Here is a 19,945-nt window from a genome sequence, read left to right as displayed (position 1 = left end):
TATTCTTTATCTAGTTGAGGAAGTCCTCCTATTCCTAGTTTCCTGAGGGTTAATAATGAAGAGGTGTGGATTTTGTTAAATGTTTTTTTTCCTCCCTTCATTGATATGATCATGTGATTTTTTTTTCTGTTGATATGATGGATCACATTGATTTTCTAATGTTGAACTACAGTTGCATACCTGGAATAAATCCTACATGAACCTGGTGTATAATTTTTTAATATAGTGTTTGCTTTTATTTGCTAATTTTTGTTGAAGATTTTTGTGTCTGTGTTCATGAGAGATACTAGTTTGTAGTTTCTTTTCTTGTAGTATTGGTTTTGGTGTCAGGGTAATAATGATCTCCTAGAATGATTTAGGAAGTATTCCTTCTAGTTTTACTTTCTGGAAGAGATTTTAGAGAATTGTGTAGTATTCCATAAATGTTTGGTTGAATTTATAGTGATTGGGATTGTTAGCAGTAGCCCTCCCTTCTTTCATCTGATATTAGTAATTTATGTCTTCTACCTTTTTTTCTTTGTTTGCCTGGCTAAGGGTGTATATGTTTTATTGATGTTCTCAAAGAAACAGACTTGGGGTTTATTGATTAAAAAAAAAAAAATTCCTGGTTTTAATTACATTGATTTCTGCTCTAATTTTTATTTTTTTCTACTTCCTTTAGGGTTTTTTTTTAAATGATTTTATTTGACACAGAGAGAGTCAGTGAGAGAGGGAATACAGGCAGGAGGAATGGGAGTCAGAGAAGCAGCCTCCCTGAGAAGGAAGCTTTGATTCAGGGCTCTGTCCCAGGACCCTGGGACCATGTCCTGAGTCCAAGGCAGATGCTTAACCAACTGAACCACCCAGGCGCCGCTCATTACTTTAGATTTGATTTTGTTGTTGTTGCCTAAAATGGAAGCTTAGATTATTGACTTTAATCTTTTTTTTTCTAATATTTGCATTCAGTACTGTATTTTCCCTTTAAGCAGCATCCCACACATTTTGCTACATTGTATTTTGTTGAGACTGGTCTCCTGTCATTTAGAAGTGTGTCATTTAATGTCCATGTATTTTGGACTTCTTCAGCTATCTTCTGTTACTGATTTTTAATTCCATTTTGGTCTGGGAACATACTTGGTATAATTTTTATTTTTAAAAATTTGTTGTGTTTTGTGGCCCATAATTATTCTGTCTTGATGAGTGTTCCATATGAGCTTAAGAAGAATGTGTGTTGCACTATTACTGGGCGAAATTGTCTGTGTACATCTGTTGTACGGTAATTGATGGTGGTGTTGAGTGTGTCATGTCTGGACTGAATGTCCACATCTGTCAGATCCTTGTTGCCCTGCTGCTGGATCAGCCCATTACTGATGGAGAAGTGTTGAAGTTACCAGCTGTGATAATGGAATTGTTTATTTCTCTCCGCAGTTCTGTTAAGTTGTGTCTCACCTGTGTTGATCAGGCACACATACGTTAAGGATAATTGTGTCTTCTTGGTCAGTCGATTTCTTTATCATTATGTAATGCTGCTCTTTATGCCTGATAATTTTCCTTCTCTGAAATCTGCTTTGTCTGAAATTCATGTAGCTACTCCATTGTTCCTGTGATTAGTGTTACTTTGGATTTTTTTTTTTAATGTATCCTAGCATTTAACTTGTTGATATTTAAGTTGTTTCATTTTTCATCAAAATATAATTCACAAAGCATAATAGTTGCCATTTTAAAGTGTACTCTTTTCTGGTTTTTAGTATATTTACTGTGTATATGGTACATATGTCACTTCTGTCTAATTCCAGAATGCTTCCATCACCCGGAAAATAAACCTCTTAGTTCCAATTCTCCCCTCCCCTTACTCCCTGGCAATCATGAATCTACTTTCTGTTTTTATGGATTTGTCTTTTCTGGAACATCTCATATCAGTGGAATTTATAACACGTGACCTTTTGTGTCTGGCTTCCTTTAACCTGAGAGTAGAATGTTTTCAGACTTCACTCGTGTTGTAGCATGTAACAGTTTATTCCTTTTTATGGTTGTGTAAGAGGCTCTTCCACATTTTATGTATCCATTCATCAGTTGTTGGACGTTGGGTATATACTCTTTTGGCTGTTACGAGCAGCGCTGCTGTGCACATTCATGTACAGGTTGTGGCAGGAACATCTGTTGTCAGTTCTGTCGGTGTCATACCCCTAGACGTAGAACTGCTGGGTAATTGTACGTGTGTAACTTCTTGAGGAGCTACCGAGCTGTTAGCTGCCTTAGCCACACTATTTTACATTCTCACTGGCAATACAGGCGGGTTCCAGCTTCTTCGCCTTCTTGCCAGCTCTTTTCTTCTTCTTTTTTTTTCTTTTTCTTTTTCTTATTTTACCATAGTTGTCCTAGTGGGTGTGACGTGGCATCTGCTTGTGCTTTTGATTCGCATTTCCCCAATGACTAAGGATGTCAAACATCCCGACATGTGCTCTTGACCATCTGTGTATCATCTTTGGAGAAATGTCTATTCAAAAGTCTTTGGCTTGTTTTTAAGTTAGGTTATTTGTCTTTTTGTTGTTGAGTTCTAAGAGTATATTTGCATATTCTGGTTATTAGGTCCTTGTCAGACATGATTTGCAGATACTCTCTCCCATTCTGTGGGTTGTCTTTTCACGTTCTCCGTAGTGTCCTTTGACACACGAAAGTTTTTATTTTGATCAAGTTCAGTTTATCTAATATTTCTTATTGCTTTGTGTAGCACGTCTAAGAAAGCTTTGCCCGATCCAAAGTCATACAGATTTTCACCTGTTTTCTCTGAGAGTGTTACAGTTTTTACTCTTACATTTAAATCTTTGATCCATTTTGAGTTATATTTTTGTGTATGTGTGAAGTTGCTGTTCCAAGTTCATTCTTTTGCATGTAGATATTCACTTGTCCCAGTAGCAGGCACTCGAAAAGACTGTTTTCCCCCCATTAAATGGTCTTGGCATCCTTGTGAAAAATCAGTTGACCGTAAATGTAAGGGTTGTAAATACTTTCTTTTTGAATACTTGGTAAATCTACACTATAAAGTAAAATCATTCCTGAAGTAGTAAAACCATTCTTGGTTAAGTAAAATGGGTCTCTATTATGGCACTGTGAGTTTGGGTTTGCTTTTCACAGCAAACGCTGCCTAACCCAGTATTCACAGATGTTCCGAGTTATTTAGTCATGTGTTATGCAACTTTTGTTTATCTGAGAACAAATGCATAAATGGTAAGTTGAGTACTAATATTACCTAATAGCATTTATTCACTGAGGCTAAGTTATATGATTTATTTATTTATTTAAGATTTTATTTGAGAGTGAGAGAGTGCGGGAGCAGGAGGAAGGGACAGAGGGAGAAGCAGGCTCCTTGCTCAGCAGAGCGCCTGATGTGGAACTCAAACCCAAGAGACTGGGATCATGACCTGAGCCAAAGGCAGATGCTTAACCAACTGAGCCACATAGGCACCCCAGTTATACAATTTAGAATTCCATTGTGAAGTTCAAGAACTTCAACAATGCCTTCAACTGAGGCAGGGAAGGTGATCAACCTAAAGGTATACAGTTGGTGAGTAGGATGGCCAGGATTATGAACCAAGACCCTCTCCCATGACGTACTACATAACTATGATGTAAGGTCTGAGATGGTCTCAGGAGAGAAAGGTTCAGGCTAATTTGGTCACCAGTGTAAGAAGCAGGTGGCTTTCTGTAGATGACTGTGAAATTACGGTTTGGTATGAAGTCCTTCTCTCCGACACTATCAGGGTCAGTCTTTGGTTGATTAACTAAGAAAGTCAGTTTAAACAAGTACTCTTAGGGAATGGTACATACAGTTTTTAGCATTTTATTTGGAAAAAATATACGTACATTTATTCTCCATTGAAGCAGTGCCAGGTCTTTTCTCTGGAAACTGGCCTGCAGATTAGATTTCTGAGTTGTCACGACACTTGGGTCACTCAATAGGTTAGGCATCTACCTTCGGTTCAGGTCATGACCTCAGAGTCCTGGGATGGAGTCCCGCATTGGGCTCCCTGTTCAGCAGGGAATCTCCTTCTCCCATTGCCCCTTTCCCTGCTCATACTGTCTGTCTGTGTCTCAAACAAATAAAAAGAATCTTTTTTAAGAAAAAGCTTTCTATGTTGTCTTTTTTTGCATTCAGTTTCAGTTTCTTTAACTGAATTGAGTGAGAATCCTGTGATCACCCCCTCCCTACCTGGTATGTGGTCATCTCACCCATACCTAACTTAGCAAAAATTTTCTTATTGATTTCTTTGTATCAAATCTTTCCAAAGTAGCTGTCTTAGTTTTCAAAAGAACAGTGATTTTTTTTTGCAGTCGTATTTTTTTGGTTTACATAGTGTTTAATGAAGCTATATAATTACGAAGTAAGTGTAGGTGTTCTTAACTAGTTTGGGAATCATCACATTTGATTCTTGCTGACTAAACAGGTCAGGGAGTAGCAGAGTCACAGGGGAAGCAGATAGTAATTTATTGCCTCTAAGCATATAAGCCTACCGGGGCATCACAGTATTGTAAAGGGGAAACCTGTGAGACCAATACTTGGAAATAGGTTATGAAAGATTTGGAACATCTGTTCAATGGGGCACTCAGCATGCACATAAAATATTAATAGAAATGTATGTGTTTTACATAAAGACATTCAAGTTATATTTTTAGATGGGAAATTTTTTTTAATAGAATGGGTTTTTATTTTTTATTTTTTTAAAAGATTTTATTTATTTATTTGACAGAGAGAGAGGTTGCAAGGAGGCAGAGAGACAGGCAGAGAGAGGGGGGAAAGTAGGCTCCCGGCTGAGCAGAGCCCGATGTAAGGCTTAATCTCAGGACCTGAGATATAACCTGAGCCGAAGGCAGAGGCTTAACCCACTGAGCTACCCAGGTGCCCCAGATGGGAAATAGTTTAGAAGAGCATGAATATTTGTGTGTGTGTGTGTGTGTGTGTGTGTACACATATGTGTGTGTACACACATACATAGAGAAGGTCTGGGGTTTCCATTCAAGATGGTGGCATAGGAGGATCTTGAACTCATCTCTTCTATGAAATACACACTGAATCTATAGCTCCATATGGAAAAATTTCCTGTGGAAAAAACCCTACACTAGCTGAGTGACTCTTACACATTAGGTGAGTAAGTAAAAAAACCTATGTTGAAGTAAGAATCAGTCTTGCCATAAACCCCACCCCTGGTACAGCAACCTGGGATTGGGAGGGTACTCACAACCCCAGGCTTCTCCCTGAGGAGCAAAGGGTTTGAGGCCCACTTCTGGCACCCCAACTTCCAAGACGTACATCTAAGAGACAAGACCCCAAAACATCCAGCTTTGAAAGCCATTAGAGCTTGCACCCATGAGACCCACAAGGCTATAGCAAACTGAGAAAGAGTTCTTAAAGCAGTCACGCGAGTAGACTGACCCACCCTGGAACTCAGCACAGAAGCAGCAGACTGAAATGCATTCAGATTTCTGTGAAAGAGGCTCATTTGCTTATCTTAAAGCCCTGAGGGGCAGGCATCTAATTTAACATGGATCTAGGAGCCTAGTAAGGTATTCTCCAAAGATTGAGCTGATGGGTACCATCTTTGCGCTGTCCCTCTGCCTCGCTTCTGCTTTCTGGTAACTCCTGGAAAGGAGCCTGAATGCTCGTATGATGCCCCGAGGTTTGCAGTTGCCACCCAGTGTATACCTCTAGATCACCTGGCTCTAGCGGCCAGCAAGACTCACACTCACAGTAGTGAGTATGGCAGTATTTACAACAACCAAGACTTGGAAATAACTAAAGTATCCACCAACGGGTGAATGGATAAAGAAAATGTGTGTGTGTACGATGGAATATTACTCAACCATAAAAGAAGGAAGTCTTGCCATTTGCAACAACATGGATGGACCTTGAGGATATTGTGCTGAGTGAAATAAGTCAGACAGAGAAAGAGAAATACTGTATGATCTCCCTCACATGTGGAACCTAAAAAACAAAACAAAATGAAGTCATAGAGAACAGATTGGTGGTTGCCAGAGGTGAGGTTGTGGAGGAAATTGATGAAGGGGTCCAGTGGTATAAACTTCCAGTTAATAAGATAAGCCCTGGGGATGTAATGTACATCATAGTGACTGTAGTAAATAATACTGTGTAGTATTGTATATTTATTTTATTTTTTATTAGAAATATAATGTATTATTAGCCCTAGGGTTACAGGTGTGTGAATTGTCAGGCTTACCCACTTCCCAGCATTCACCATAGTACATACCCTCCCCAATGTCCACAACCCCACCCACCGCCCTCTCCCCATACCTCTCCCCCCAGCAACCCTCAGTTTGTTTTGTGAGATTAAGAGTCTCTTATGGTTTGTCTCCCTCCTAATCCAATCTTGTTTCATTTTTTTTCCTTCCCTACCCCCACACCCCCCACTTTGCCTCTCAAATTCCTCATATCAGGGAGATTGTATGATAATTGTCTTTCTCTGATTATTTCACTCAGCATACCCTCTAGTTCCATCCACATCATTGCACATGGCAAGATTTCATTTCTTTTGATGGCTGCATAGTATATTATTATATATATCTATATATTTTTTAAGATTTTATTTATTTATTTGACAGAGATCACAAGTAGGAAGAGAGGCAGGCAGAGAGAGAGGAGGAAACAGGCTCCCTGCTGAGGAGAAAGCCTGGTGTGGGGCTCGATCCCAAGACCCTGGAATCATGACCTGAGCCGAAGGCAGAGGCCTTAACTCACTGAGCTACACAGGTGCCCTATATTATTATATATTTAAAGTTGCTAAAGCTTAAGAGTTCTTAGCACAAGAAAAAAATGTGTATGTTTGGTGATGGATGTTAACTAGTCTTAGGGTGATCATTTCACAACAGATAAAAATATGAAATTTTTATTTTGTACACCTGAAACTAACATGTGTCCATTATATGTCAGTTTCTTTAAAAAGTAATTGATATTTTATTTTTTAAAAAATTATTTATTTATTTGACAGACAGAGATCACAAGTAGGCAGAGAGGCAGGCAGAGAGAGAGACAGGGAAGCAGGCTCCCTGCTGAGCAGAAAGCCCAATGTGGGGCTTGAACCCAAAACCCTGGGATCATGACCTGAGCTAAAGACAGAGGCCTTAACCCAGTGAACCAGCCAGGCACCCCAAAAGTAATTTATATTTTAAAGAGAAAGACTAGGGCACTTGGGTGGCTCAGTCAGTTAAGCGTCTGCCTTCAGTTGAGGTCTTGATTTCAGGGTCTTGGAATGAACCCTGGCATCAGGCTCCCAGCTCAGCAGAGAGCCAGCTTCTCCCTCTGCCCCTCCTCCCACTCGTTCTCTCAGTCTCTCTCTCTCAAATAAATAAAATCTTAAAAAAAAAAAAAAAGTAAAGAGAAAGACCAAAACAAAGTCTGGAAGGATGTGAATCGCTGTGTTAAATAGTGAAGAAAAATAAAACATTAGCAGTGCTCAACTGCAGAGCATTAGAGAGTGGGTGATTTTTTTTCTCTCTCTCTCTTACATAAGTATTTCGTGGTTGGTTGAAAGTTTGACAGTGAACATTTGTTACTTTTAAAATTAAGAAGAAAAAGCTGTTTCTATTTTGAGAAGAGCCTCTTTGAAATGTATAATTAAAAGAAATAAAATGCCTGTAGAGTTAGGCAACAGGAGAGAATGGTCTTGGTGAGGGGCCCCCTTTCCCATAATCTTAGGAAGTGAGCAGACCCCCTGATGTCACTGTGTGTGTTCCCCTGCAGTAATACGGCCTCTTATTCTTTCTCTGATCTTATTTTTCTATGTAAAATGTGGTATCAGTGCAATCATTTTTTCTTTCTGGTTTGATTTTCAGGAAGATTTCGACGTCAATCATTTTCTGTCTGTCTGTAGGAAGCGTGTCCAGCTGGAGGAACTAAGAGGAGATCTGGAGCTCTACTATAAACTTCTTAAAACAGCCATGGTCGAGCTCATCAACAAGGATTACGCAGATTTTGTCAACCTTTCCACAAACTTGGTAAACCTGAAATTCACAAGTCCTACACACACACACACACACACACACACACACACACACACACTTTCTCTCTCCTTCATATTTATTAAAAGGGCAGAGTTTTTAGAAACCTTTCAGTTGATTACCCCACCAACCCCACCAGAAACTTGAAGAAATTACCAATTTCATTAATAAAAGAACTAAACTTTTTGGAATACATTTTTTTGTTTGTTTTAGTTTTTATTCATTTAAGGCTGCTCTAGTTTGATTATGTTTCAAATTCATTAGTCAACAGTGAAAAGTAAAGGATAATAATACCCAAGGGGTTGTTTTATTAGTTGCTAAGTGATTACCCTGAAGTCTTCCTTGATTTAGACTAATTTGTAGGAGCAAATGTCCACCACTCTTACAATGTTTAATTTACTCCCAGGTATATCTGTTAGCCAGAGCTAGGTTGAGGGAACATTGGCCAATATTCATATTTTAAAAGTTTGGCTTTATAAAAATATAAGAATAATTTGCAGTGAGCTTATCAGTTGTTTGTAAAAGCCATTTAGAAATGTTGAATTTTGTTACTTGGCAGAAAAGTCTCCTTGTTGATCCTTCATTTTGTTTTAAATCTGCTTGTCCAGAGAAGCACAGAAAGTTGCAGCTCCGTGGGAATTTCAAGAAGCATTAAAATTAATGATGCACATTTGCTTTTGGGAAATATACCACTAAGATAAATATCCCAATAGGATTAAAAACCTAGAAAATTTTACTTCTGTTTAATTTCTATTTTTCTCAAGGCTTATAATAATGTTTAAGAGAGACGTAGCCCGTCAGACTTTCACATCAGCTGGCTGAGTATCATCAATTACAGACAGAGAACTGTTCACCTTCTGTGAACATTTTTCACATTCATTTAAAATGTCATCTAAAGGCAAATTGTTCTTAAGGAAACTTTCGTTTCTCATGACTTCCCTTATTTTTATAGTTTCATGTATTTCAACAGATTTTTTTCATATTCTATGAACAACATTAATGGCCAAATAACACTTCTGTTGTTTAGCTAGTTATATAGCAAAATACAGTTGTGCCAAAAAAAATAACTTAAATCTGATACTGCTTTGATTGTTAAATAGATACGTCACTATTACTCCTTATCGTGATGTGTTTGTGCCAACTTGGTTTTGCCTTTAGGTTGGCATGGACAAAGCCCTCAATCAACTTTCTGTGCCTTTGGGACAGTTACGAGAAGAAGTTCTGGTAAGTCTCCAATTAATGAAAACAGTCTGTTGTGACGCATGTTGTCCTCGTCGGCTTTTCTCTAAGAATTCTTTTCATCTGTTAGTTTGGTGGTACTGGTGGTTGTATTTTAATGGTTCATGATTATAATATTCACCTTCAGAAGAGTTATAAATGATATTGTTTTTGCATATGCTAAAAACCTAAAAAAACATGTTCGATTTGAAGAAGACATATTCTCAGTGTAGACAACCTTAAAATGTCAGGGGAGAGGAAGCATATTTCCAAATTCAACTTATTAATGCCACTTTGGTCATATGTAAGTGGTTTCTAACTTACGAATGACTTGTATTTTAACAGTTTGTAGTCTTGTAAATATCCCCCCCACATAATCTACGTGTGGTTAGGTTCCTGGGCTGATCTACAAAAGCTGTGTAATCCCTGATGGAACTGAAGGATAATATAAATAAAATGTAATACTTAATAAATGTTACATTTGCATGTTCTCTCAGAAAAATCTCTGTTGTGGGAATGGGACTCCCCACCTCTAAGCCATTGGTAATAGGAACTCTACCTGGGTGAACAGTGGAGGGGGAGTTGTGGCATCACTTCTAACAGAAAACTGTGCTGCCCTGTCTCCCCCCCACCCCCCTCGTCTGTGTCTGGTGCCCTGAATTCCGGCCTGATGCCCTGTCGTAAACTTGTCATAAATGACACCATCCTTCCTTGTGTGTCTCCTCTAGCTTGAGTGGCCTCGTGTATCCCTCCCCTAAGACAGTGCCTGCATCCTAGAGAGAATATAAGGAGAACATAATTTAAGGGAAGACACAGTACATGGTTAGAACCAAGAAAAATGCAGAGTAACGGAAATATCAGTGCTGAGAAGCCTAGGGGAGGGGTAGGCAGGAAAGAGTTCGTGAAAGAGGTAAAAATCTTGAGTTGTGCCTTGAGGTAGCCAATACTTTCCATGGTTTATGTCTCATTTGGATTTTACAAAATCTTGTTAAAGGTACTTTTCCTTGGAATGGAAGGGATTTTCGTGGTCCGCTGTTGGATTCCACACCAGCTGCTGTGGGGCTCTCCCACTGCCTCCTTGGTGTGCCTCTTCCTCCCAGGGCCTCCTAGTGGTGTTGTTTCCCAAGCCTAGCCTTCCTTTGGCCTCCCACTCTTCTCTCGAACCCCCTCCCTGGAGGCAGATTTGCTCTACTCGCACAGGCTCCCGTCCCGCCTCACCCCCTGCCAGCACCATCCCCTCCCTTTTCCATGGCCTGTCTTTATGGCCACTTTGGTCCTGCTCAGCCACAGGCCTGACCTGCCTTTCTGGTCCCAACTCTGAAGCTGTTCTGTGAGATTCTCAGACCACTGAGGGATACGACTATATCTGTCTTCATTGTATCCCTGTGGGCTGCCACAATACTGACGTCCAGGAGGTGTTTCATAATGTTGATGGAGTGAATTAATTCACCTTCCTGTGGAATTTTTGTGTTATGCCTACTTCATTCTAGTTGTTTCTATTAATCTTTGTTTTGGCTCTAATTCCTAATTATCTCTTTATTTATTAGCTTCTGGACATGTTTCTCCACCTCTGCACTCTGCCTTTTTCTGGTCTTCTGTTCTTCATTCTTGATTCCTGGTATTTCCATACCCACATTTCATCATCATGCATCAGTGCTTTGACATTCTCTCGTTCTCCAAAATGTGCAGAATCTAAAGACCTTATCTCAGTGAAGTTGGCCCTCCCTTCTTATTTCTGCTTCTCTCCAGAAGGAAGCCTACAGTACACATGGCTGTGTGCCTGTCTGACCCTGCCCCTGAGTGTGTCTGCACTTACATCTGCTCCCCATCCCCTCCCCACCTCGGCAGCTGTGTACACATGGCTTTCAGAGTCCGATTCGAGCCCCGTCGCATTTCCAGACTGTCCTGTACTTTGCTTCATATTATCTGTTCTCCATTCTAAGCCCCCTCATCCCCATAACTTTCACTGTATATGTGTCATTCTTCTTCTGGCCATGCGACCCTGCCTTCGTGTCATTTTGCCCCCAGATCATGAGTCCCCTCAACAGTAACTCTGTCTGGTATATCATGTTTGTTTGTTTGTTTGTTTGTTTTGTCAATATCTGCATAGTACTGGTGCACAGGTATTAAGTTCTGTGGAATTGAATGAGATGTATGAACTTGATAATGTGACAAAACAATGTCTGTAATACATTTTCTTTATTATTCTTTTAAAGAGTCTCAGGTCATCTGTCAGTGAAGGAATTCGGGCAGTAGATGAACGAATGTGTAAACAAGAGGACATAAGGAAGAAAAAGGTACCCTCCAGTAGATTTCTTACGCGGCATGCCAGTTGAAGCCCTCTCCTCTTGTCTCCGTGAACTTGTCAGCACTATTCAGCTTTTTTTCAAAGCTCTCATGCATGTGCATTTTACGCATTATGTCATGTTATCTACCTGAAATAATGAGACAGAATTTTAGAGGTACCCACATGATCTCAAGATCACCCACTTTTTCCAGAACAAAAAACAGTGATAACTGTTGTCGGTGCAGTGCTTGACAGTTAACGACTGTATAAATTGTGGGCGGCCCTGTAAAGAAAATAGGCCTATATTAGAGACTAGGGGAGAAGTGGGCTTTCCAAAGCAACCTCAGGATTCTGCCTCAGGTTTGTTGTTATTTTCTGATCCTGTGTTCTTTATGTTCTGGTGTTCACTTTAATTTTTTCGATTCCCAGTAGTTAGCATGCGGTGTTAGCTTAGTTTCAGGTGTGTGAGACAGGCAACGACTCTGTACATCTGAGGACTCACCCCGGGAGTGTGCCCCTTAGTGCTATCTCCAGTTTCAAGTGTCCCCGATGTCATTCATGATCATAACGATGTAGGGGCACAGCGGGCATCGGGAGTCTGGGCTTCTGACTCTCGCCTGCTGCTCTGTACAATGTTTTCTATGTGTATTATTAGCATATTTGTTAAAATCTCAGTGGGGAGAAGCCTGTTTGAGGGATCTTCTGTTTAATTCGCCTCTGGATCTCCTCACAGCTTTTGTCCAAAGAATGCTTGTCGTGTGCTTCCAGACAAAACAGTAAGCTTTGTGAGAGCAGGGTGTATTTCTTGCTTTATTTTCTCGTGTCAAGCTCTCGAGAAATGTCAAGTTCCCAGGGGTGTTCAGTAACTATTTATCGAATGGATGACTTTGTATGTTTTTGTTCTTTAAGGATAGGAGTTTTCATAATGTCCCTCAACCTCTTTGATAATATTTGTAGTATAAAAGGTCTTCAATGATTTGGTGCTTGGGCATATAGATATATGCACATGTAAACTGAGAGGGTCAGTACGATTAGAAGCCAAAGTTAAAACATGAATAAAGGGCCATAAGAAAACAAATGGAGGGGCGCCTGGTGGCTCAGTTGGTTAAACGTCCGACTATTGATTTTGGCTCAGGTCATGATCTCAGGGTCATGAGATTGAGCCCTGCATTGAGCTCTGTGCTCAGCAGGATGTCTGCTTGAGATTCTCGCTCTCCCTCTGCCCCTCCCCTGCACGTGCACATGCAGTCTCTCTCTCTCTCAAATAAACAAATCTTTTTTAAAAAATAGGAAAGAAATGCCCATAGAAAGATTCAGGATGGGGAAAAGAAGAAATAGGAGTATAGAATATGAGGAAGCAAAGTCTAGGGGTTTTTTTTTTTTTCTCTCTATAAACTTGCAATAGAATATGGAAGTATGCTTATTCTAAAACTAAGATTTGCATTCTTGAGAATTCTGTTTCATAGAAATATTCAAAATATAGCATGCCCTATATATTTGAAGTTAACTTTTGGTCTTATATTTTCCTGCATTTAGCATGGGAAATAAAGATGATTAAGAGTAAAGATGGTGACATTTTTTGTTTGCTTAATTTTTATTTTTATAGATGTGTGTGTTGAGGCTTATACAAGTTATTTAATCAGTTGAAAAGATTGAAAAAATCTTAAATTCACAAAGTTCTAAAGAAACCTCTGCACTAGAAGCAAGCAGGTAAGCATTTTTTTTAACTAAGTAGCACATAAATAAATACTTCACATCCAGTCTAATTAGGCAAGGAGGGCTTAGTTAGAATTCATTTCTGAACTAGAAGAAAATCCAGGTTTGTGGATAGAATGTAGCTCCAGGAGAGTGGAGAGCATGAAATGGTGAAATCTATAACACATTCCTATAAACCCTTTGGTTATAGACCATAGTTCCAACACGTCATTATGCTTGCAGTGGAAAAGTATATTTGGAATCACCTTCCCTGAGGACTAGCAAAGTCCTGTTGATCTTTAAGGCATACCTACCATTCATCTTGGTTTTTCTCCATCTCATTTTTTCCCTAGACATGCCCAGAGTATTACCATTGATGTATTTTGCACCAGCATTATATTATTATGAAACAGTGTAGGACACATCCAGTTGAAATTTACAAACAGGAAAGAAAAAGCTTATGAAATAGGAAAAAGATGATGGCTCTCTTTGTTATACTGTGATTGTCTTGTTCCCTTCTTGGTATGAATTTTCAATCAGCCACGGTATATGAGTGACTCAGAAAATGAATAGTTAGGTCCTGTCAGCACTGTGAGATGCACAGTGGTGCAGTGGGAGGAGCCCGGGCTGGTCCTGCACATACCAGCTGGGCTGCCTCCATCAAGGTCGCCTGGTGCCCTGCGTGCTCTGTTGTGTGAGGCTAACAGTCCCTTCCTCTGCAGGTGGAGTTAGGTTTCTAAATTTTAGGAATTAAGGTTTTAGATTTGGAAGGAACTTGAGAGACCATATGCTCCACATGTCTCATGATGGAGATTAAGAACGGACACATCCCAAAGGAAGTGATTCTCTGGTCCTAGGTCTCTGCCCCCTTTCACATCAAGGCATTCAACTAAGTGGTCAGCCCTCACTGTGCTTGTGTCCTATCCTGTTGCACTCGTGCTTCTGCCCCCGTTCGTCCACACTTAGCAGACAGTCGGTACGCAGCCCTTCTGCAGCCCGTGTGTCTCCAGCAGCTCTGCTTCGCTGCGGCCCTTGGCAGCGCCTGCAGCCCCTCCAGCCATGTCCACGTTTGGCCCCTGGGGAGCTGGTCCTCTGGTGTTCTTCCTGTCTTTGCCGTTGCTGCTGTGCTCTCGGATAGAAACACCTCAGTGAGCTCTGTGTCTACAATCCTGTCCCTTTGCAACGCTGTCCTTGATAAACAGACATTGTGCGCTTTCTTGCTCAGAATTACCTTGGAGGACTTTTGTTTTCTCCAGAAGAGCAGCTCTGAGCTCTAGAGTCAGGAAAGCCAGAGCAGCGTTTGAGCACAGTAAATCCAGGCCCTGAAACACCAAGATAAGGATAAATAGGAAATGTGCATGGGATCAGTCAGTAGAGGTTGGGATTAGGCTTCGGAGTTGGTCCTGCGAGCGCTTGCCTTCTTTCCACACCTGTTCTGATGCTCTGGGACAGGGCACACCGCGGCAGGTCTCCATACATTTTGGGTTTCCTTACAGTGTGTTTCCTCACTACCTGACTGCCCATCTCAGATGTGGGATGCCCCATAGAGCCCAGCAGGGGCTTTGGGGCCTTTGTTGTGTTTTTGTTTTTTCTTTCACTGTTCGGCTTCCTTTTGAATGGGGTTGACGCTTTCTAATGTGGGGGGCAAGAGGGAAGTGTATCCAGTCCACTTGATGGCAGATGCACTGTGAGTGATTTCTCACCAGCTCCCGGAGCACCGAGCTTGCTCTTTCCACCATTGGTTAAATGTAAACTTGGAGTCCACTGCTCTGAGGGATTTCCAAGGTTGCTGCTAGGCGGCCAGTTTTAGCTAATTGAGGAGATAGCTTTAGTCAGTACTGGGGAGGTACTGGGGAGGGAGAATGAGGCAGGCAGAGAAGAAGAGGGGGATTCGGGTATGAACGGTAGGACAGGGCACTTCTCTAATTGTCTCTACTAGCCCTCTCTGGACTGGACAGATTTTGGAGAGAATTGCCACAGAGAGGAGGGGGTTAGAGAATGGGAGAAGAAGGGAGAAGAAGGGCACGAATGGGAGAGCCCGAGGAACGTGGTGGAAACACGCAGTTGTACCCACACTGACCTAAAATAGCTCCATCCCCTTGCCTGGACCCTGTGGCCTGGGCCAGGCTGTGTCAGTGACTTCTACGACCTTCCCGCTCCTCACGCCCCGCACCGGAGGCCTGCTGCACAGTTTGTTCTGAAAACTGATGGCGTGCAGGTGCAGGTGCCTGAGCGCTGTAAGCCATGGGGGGGCGGTGGGGGGGGCGGGTTGTGGCTGGGAACACACTGTGAAGAAAGAGCACAGAGGGCGCCAAAGTCGGCATTGCTGACCAGGTGATGTGGTCGCTCAGAAATTAAATTTGAGAATTACACTTCTCTAATTGTCTCTACTAGCCCTCTCTGGACTGGACAGATTTTGGAGAGAATTGCCACAGAATTTAACCAGTTATAGTTTCATGCTGTTCAGAGCAAAGGCATGCCTCTTCTGGACAAAGTAAGACCAGTAAGTGTTGGTTTCAATTTTCAATTTGCTGTTTGCGAATTTCTGGGATGATTTTGGTTTGACCTAGCATCGCCCTCTGATAATTGCTACTCTACAGGATTTTGAGGCTAGCTTTGAAGTTTTTCTTTCAGTGTCTGCTGCTTGGGACCCTGCTTCCGTTGTGTCACACTAGATAGATTTTGTGTGAAGACACGAGCGTAGTCTCCTAATTATGCGAGTAAAATGAATTCTGAATTTCATGTAACTTGACACATCATATGATGTAGTCAGAGTTCATTTATCCAAAGCCCTTGACCTAAATGCACGCTTGTCCAACTAACTCCGTAGCTTAAGAGGCAAATAACTTTTTGTCATTCAGTAATTGTCTAAACTTCACTTTGATGAAGCCGACTTACTTTCAAAGAAATCATAGGGAGGGGACGTCTCAGTGGCTCAGTCAGTTAAGTCACTGCCTCTGGCTTAGGTCATGATCCCAGGGTCCTGGGATTGAGTCCCACCTTGGGCTCCTTGCTTGGCAGGAAGCCTGCTTCTCTTTCTGCCTGTGCCTCCTTGTGTGCTTTTGCTCTCTCTCGACAAATAAATAAATAAAAATCTTTAAAAAAAGAAAGAAAGAAAGCAATCATGGGGAGAAGGGATTCATTGTTATTCTCTAGGAAATGTTGGGATTTTAATCTTACATATATTCTGGTAGAATTAGAGGCTCGCTTTATATATATAACACATGTGTATATAAATTATACACATATATTTGAGTTTTTAGAAACTGTTGTGCCTGGACCTTCTTTCCTGGTCTCTCTGTTCTTGCAGCGTATAGCCGGCATTACGGCCATGCTGCAGCAGTCCCTGGGAGGCCTGCTGCTAGAAGGCTTCAGACTTCCAATGTGGATATCATACGGCACTGCCTCCGGACCTACGCTACAATTGACAAGACACGGGATGCAGAGGCGTTAGTTGGTCAAGTACTGGTGAAACCGTACATGGATGAGGTTTGTGCTCCCATGCACCTCATTCCGCAAACACAGAGCATCTACTCTGGCTTCTATTCTTGACTGGGTGCGAGAGAGCTCAGGGCTCTTCCTTGAAGATGCTCTTAGTTCCTGCTCTTCTGGTTGTAAGAAAAGATTGGTCCCGCTTGGTGCCCATCAGCATGGCAGGAATCAGGTATGCGCTCTGGTCTTTTCCAGTGATCTCATAGCACAGGGATCATCTTAATTTAGTAGGGGTGAGGGACTTGCCTAGGAAGAAGGTACGGATCAGAACATTTTTAGGTCAGTTTCCATTTCCATAAGTTATACGTTAATGGAGTTGCCGAAAAGCGTGACCCCACCAAGGCGCCCGTGCCCACTGGAGGAGCTGGAAGACAGCTCTGTGTTAGGGTCGAGAAGACCTCAACCTAGGGAGGCGCAGAGGAACGACACCAAGGCAGCTCTTTCTACAACAGCACGGGCTTTATTGGTCCTGCATGCTGGGGCTCTGCAACATACCCAAAGATCAGCCAGAGGCTGAGAGCCCCGATTCAAGGGAGTATGGGGTTTTTATGCATTTTTTTAGACAAAGGCTTGTCATAAAGCCATAATCACAGTGACCTCATAGTTACAGTTCCTGGTATGTTCTGCACAGTTTACATTTTTCAGTTAGCCATATCTTATCATCCAGATGTAGCTGGGCGGCTGTGAAACTAGGATAAAATAGTTCTCTTCTTTGTTAACCACAAGCATAATTCAAGGACATCTCTTAAGCAGGGAACATACTCAGGATGTGGGGCCTTGGGGGAATGGAGGGGAACACAAAGGGAAGGCCATGCTCCTACTCAAGGTTCGACCCACAAAGCAGCAGAGCAGTTGCAGAAAAGCAAGTTAGCAGAAGCTCCACACAATTTAACTCTTTCAGCTCTGGATCTCTTCATCTGTGCGCAGGGAAAGTGCGTGAGGGGAGGCGTCTTTGCAGAATTGATGTGGCCTAAGTCTTGAAGACCATGGGGGAGTTTGCCAGGCTAGGAAGGTGGGAGGGAGGGAATATTCAAAGATAAAGGGATTTTAAGGGCGAGTTAGCGGGGTAGTACCTTAAGTCCGGAACTTGGTTACCCAGTGTTCTTGACCTATGAGGATACACTTAAATACAGGGAGTCAGTGTATCCTGCCTCTGAGCGGCCAGAGTACGGGCTACACCATGTGAGGCCGCCAGCAATCAGCAGCTTCCCACTTAGCGTTGGTTTCATCTAGTTCAGGCTGACAGAAGTCATGAAACCAGTCTCAGCATTTGAGGGCTTTCTTCCGGTCACCTGCCAGTGCGAGTGTTCTTCTGTCCAGTAAGTATAAAGCTACCCACCATTATTTCAGGATGAAAGGCTTCCAGTTTTAAAACGGTACAGTATCCCAGTGATAGAAGTGAAAATGAAGGATTAATTTCAGTAATCTTCTCAGCTTCATTAGGACTACTAAAATTAAATGATCTGTCAGTTCTTTGTATGTATCCTATTATATAGTTCATAGCTCTCTCTGTGGGGTGAAAAAGATCACATTATTCTTTGTCACTAAATGAAAATAGTTAAGTTATTTAATTTATGCCCTTTTCATTGAACTGAATCTAATATGCTAAATTAGGGAAGTGCTTTACGTTTCCGTGTCATTAAATGAACTGTGGCCACGTTTGTATTTTAAGTTTGTATGCTTGTCATTCACCTCCTGCAACTCAGCCTCACCACAAAAAATAAAATACTAAAGCAAAATAAGATGTGTTTTCTTCCATCGCTTTCCGTCTCAGCCCTTTCCCTGTTCTGGAGACGGTAGAGGACAAGGCCAGGGTGAAGATGGTACAGAGCTGTTGTCTGCAGATACAGTATTTCGCTTTTAAGCTCAGAAGGGAAGCAGATGAGTGTGTGTGATGTTTTAGCTTCAGGCCAGTCTCTGTCCCTCAGCCTCTGTGTCCCCCAGGGTTGGAGCAGTATTCCCAAATCCCGGGACCTAGATTTTCGTGCCGCTGTTACTTACCTCCTGTTTAGAAAGCATGCTGAGTGGGGAGGAGGAAGGACGAAGTGCATTTTTAAGGTTTACTCGATTCTTTTCTCTGTAGTGTATAGTTCATACTTCTCTTTTAGGTGCTTTAAAAACAAACAGTGCTCGCTTCGGCAGCACATATACTAAAAACAAACAAACAAACAAATAAATAAATAAAAATAAAACGGTCTTCCTTCTGCTAGGTGATTGTAGAGCAGATCGTTGAGTCTCATCTGGACGACCTGAAGATCATGTATGCTAATAAGCTCCTGGAGTTTGTTCCTCACCACTGCCGCCTTCTTCAAGAGGTCACAGGAGGAGCCATCTGAAGGCGACGTAAACTGCTGTGCATGCGCCTGAGCTCAGTTTAGTGACCACCTGTCACCTCCTCATGAGACGCTGATCCCTGGCTGTCCTGTCTGACCCGGGAACGTGTGCGCTTCCCTGTTTGTTACCAGTACTGTGAGGCAGGTGTCCCCGCCTGGGTTTACAGGGAAGGGAATGAAGAGTGGGGACGAATCTCAATGGTGACACTTGTGTGACTCCAGAGCCTCTGCTTTTCTCTTGTCTATACTTTCTCCTTAACCAGGTTCAAAATCAAAATTGGTTTCCTTCCATTATTGTGATGTCATCATCGGTCTAGAAATACCAATTCATTTTAATTCAACACGTTTTATATGATGGCAATTAAAGTCATGTTCTGTTTTCCCTCCCTCTCTTATTTCATTTCCATGGCTTTCCAGTTCTGTTTCATGAATATCCTATTACCTTCCACCATCTCCGTCATCCCAGTCCAGACCTTTGTCGCCTTTTGTTCAAGGGTAGCGGGCTCTCCCCACCTGGTCTCCCAGCTCCACCTGTCCCTCTTCATTGCAGCCCTCGGCTGTCCCACCTGCCCAGAGCTCTGCGGCCTTCCTGAATCGCTCGTGGCTTCTCATCGCCCACAGAGGAGCATCCAGTCTTCCTGGCACAACCTGTGACCCTTGGTGCTGGAGTCCTAGTGGTTCTCTGCTGTAGAACTTTCTACTGTGGAACTTTCCCTCATATCACTATGGTTCCTGGCCAGACAGGAGCACTTGACCTTCCCTAACACACCTGCTACAGAAGATCCCTGACTTCACATTGGTTCAGTTTATGGTTTTTTGACTTTTTATAATAGTGCAGAAGTGATATGCATTTAGTTTGGATCTTTTCCAGGGCTGGCGATCTACAGTAGGGTCCTCTTTTGTAATGCTGGGCAGGGGCAGCGAGCACAGC

General features: G+C 42.0%; 1 protein-coding gene across 16 annotated transcripts in view; it reads left to right on the top strand.

Moving 5' to 3' along the window:
• The window catches only part of LOC131829106 (conserved oligomeric Golgi complex subunit 2-like), a 30,935-nt gene extending 11,539 nt beyond the window's left edge, over nucleotides 1-19,396 (top strand). The window contains exons 2-8 of one of the 16 annotated variants that reach the window (XR_009352733.1): nucleotides 6,595-6,742; nucleotides 7,863-7,986; nucleotides 9,148-9,213; nucleotides 11,424-11,504; nucleotides 13,101-13,204; nucleotides 15,584-15,692; nucleotides 16,500-19,396. Coding sequence is in view for 5 of the 16 variants with exons in the window: in XM_059170506.1 (XP_059026489.1) it covers nucleotides 7,825-7,986; nucleotides 9,148-9,213; nucleotides 11,424-11,504; nucleotides 15,129-15,278 (459 nt within the window). In the remaining 11 variants the exon portion in view is untranslated. The other 15 variants (XR_009352731.1, XR_009352734.1, XR_009352728.1 and 12 more) reach the window with 15 other exon arrangements.
• Nucleotides 19,397-19,945: the final 549 nt, after the last annotated feature.

The sequence above is a fragment of the Mustela lutreola genome, chromosome 4, assembly GCF_030435805.1.
Source record: "Mustela lutreola isolate mMusLut2 chromosome 4, mMusLut2.pri, whole genome shotgun sequence".
NCBI classification, from domain to species: Eukaryota; Metazoa; Chordata; class Mammalia; order Carnivora; family Mustelidae; genus Mustela; species Mustela lutreola.
The sequence above is the reverse complement of the archived record's forward strand: the minus strand, read 5'-3'. Positions and strand labels throughout refer to the sequence as shown.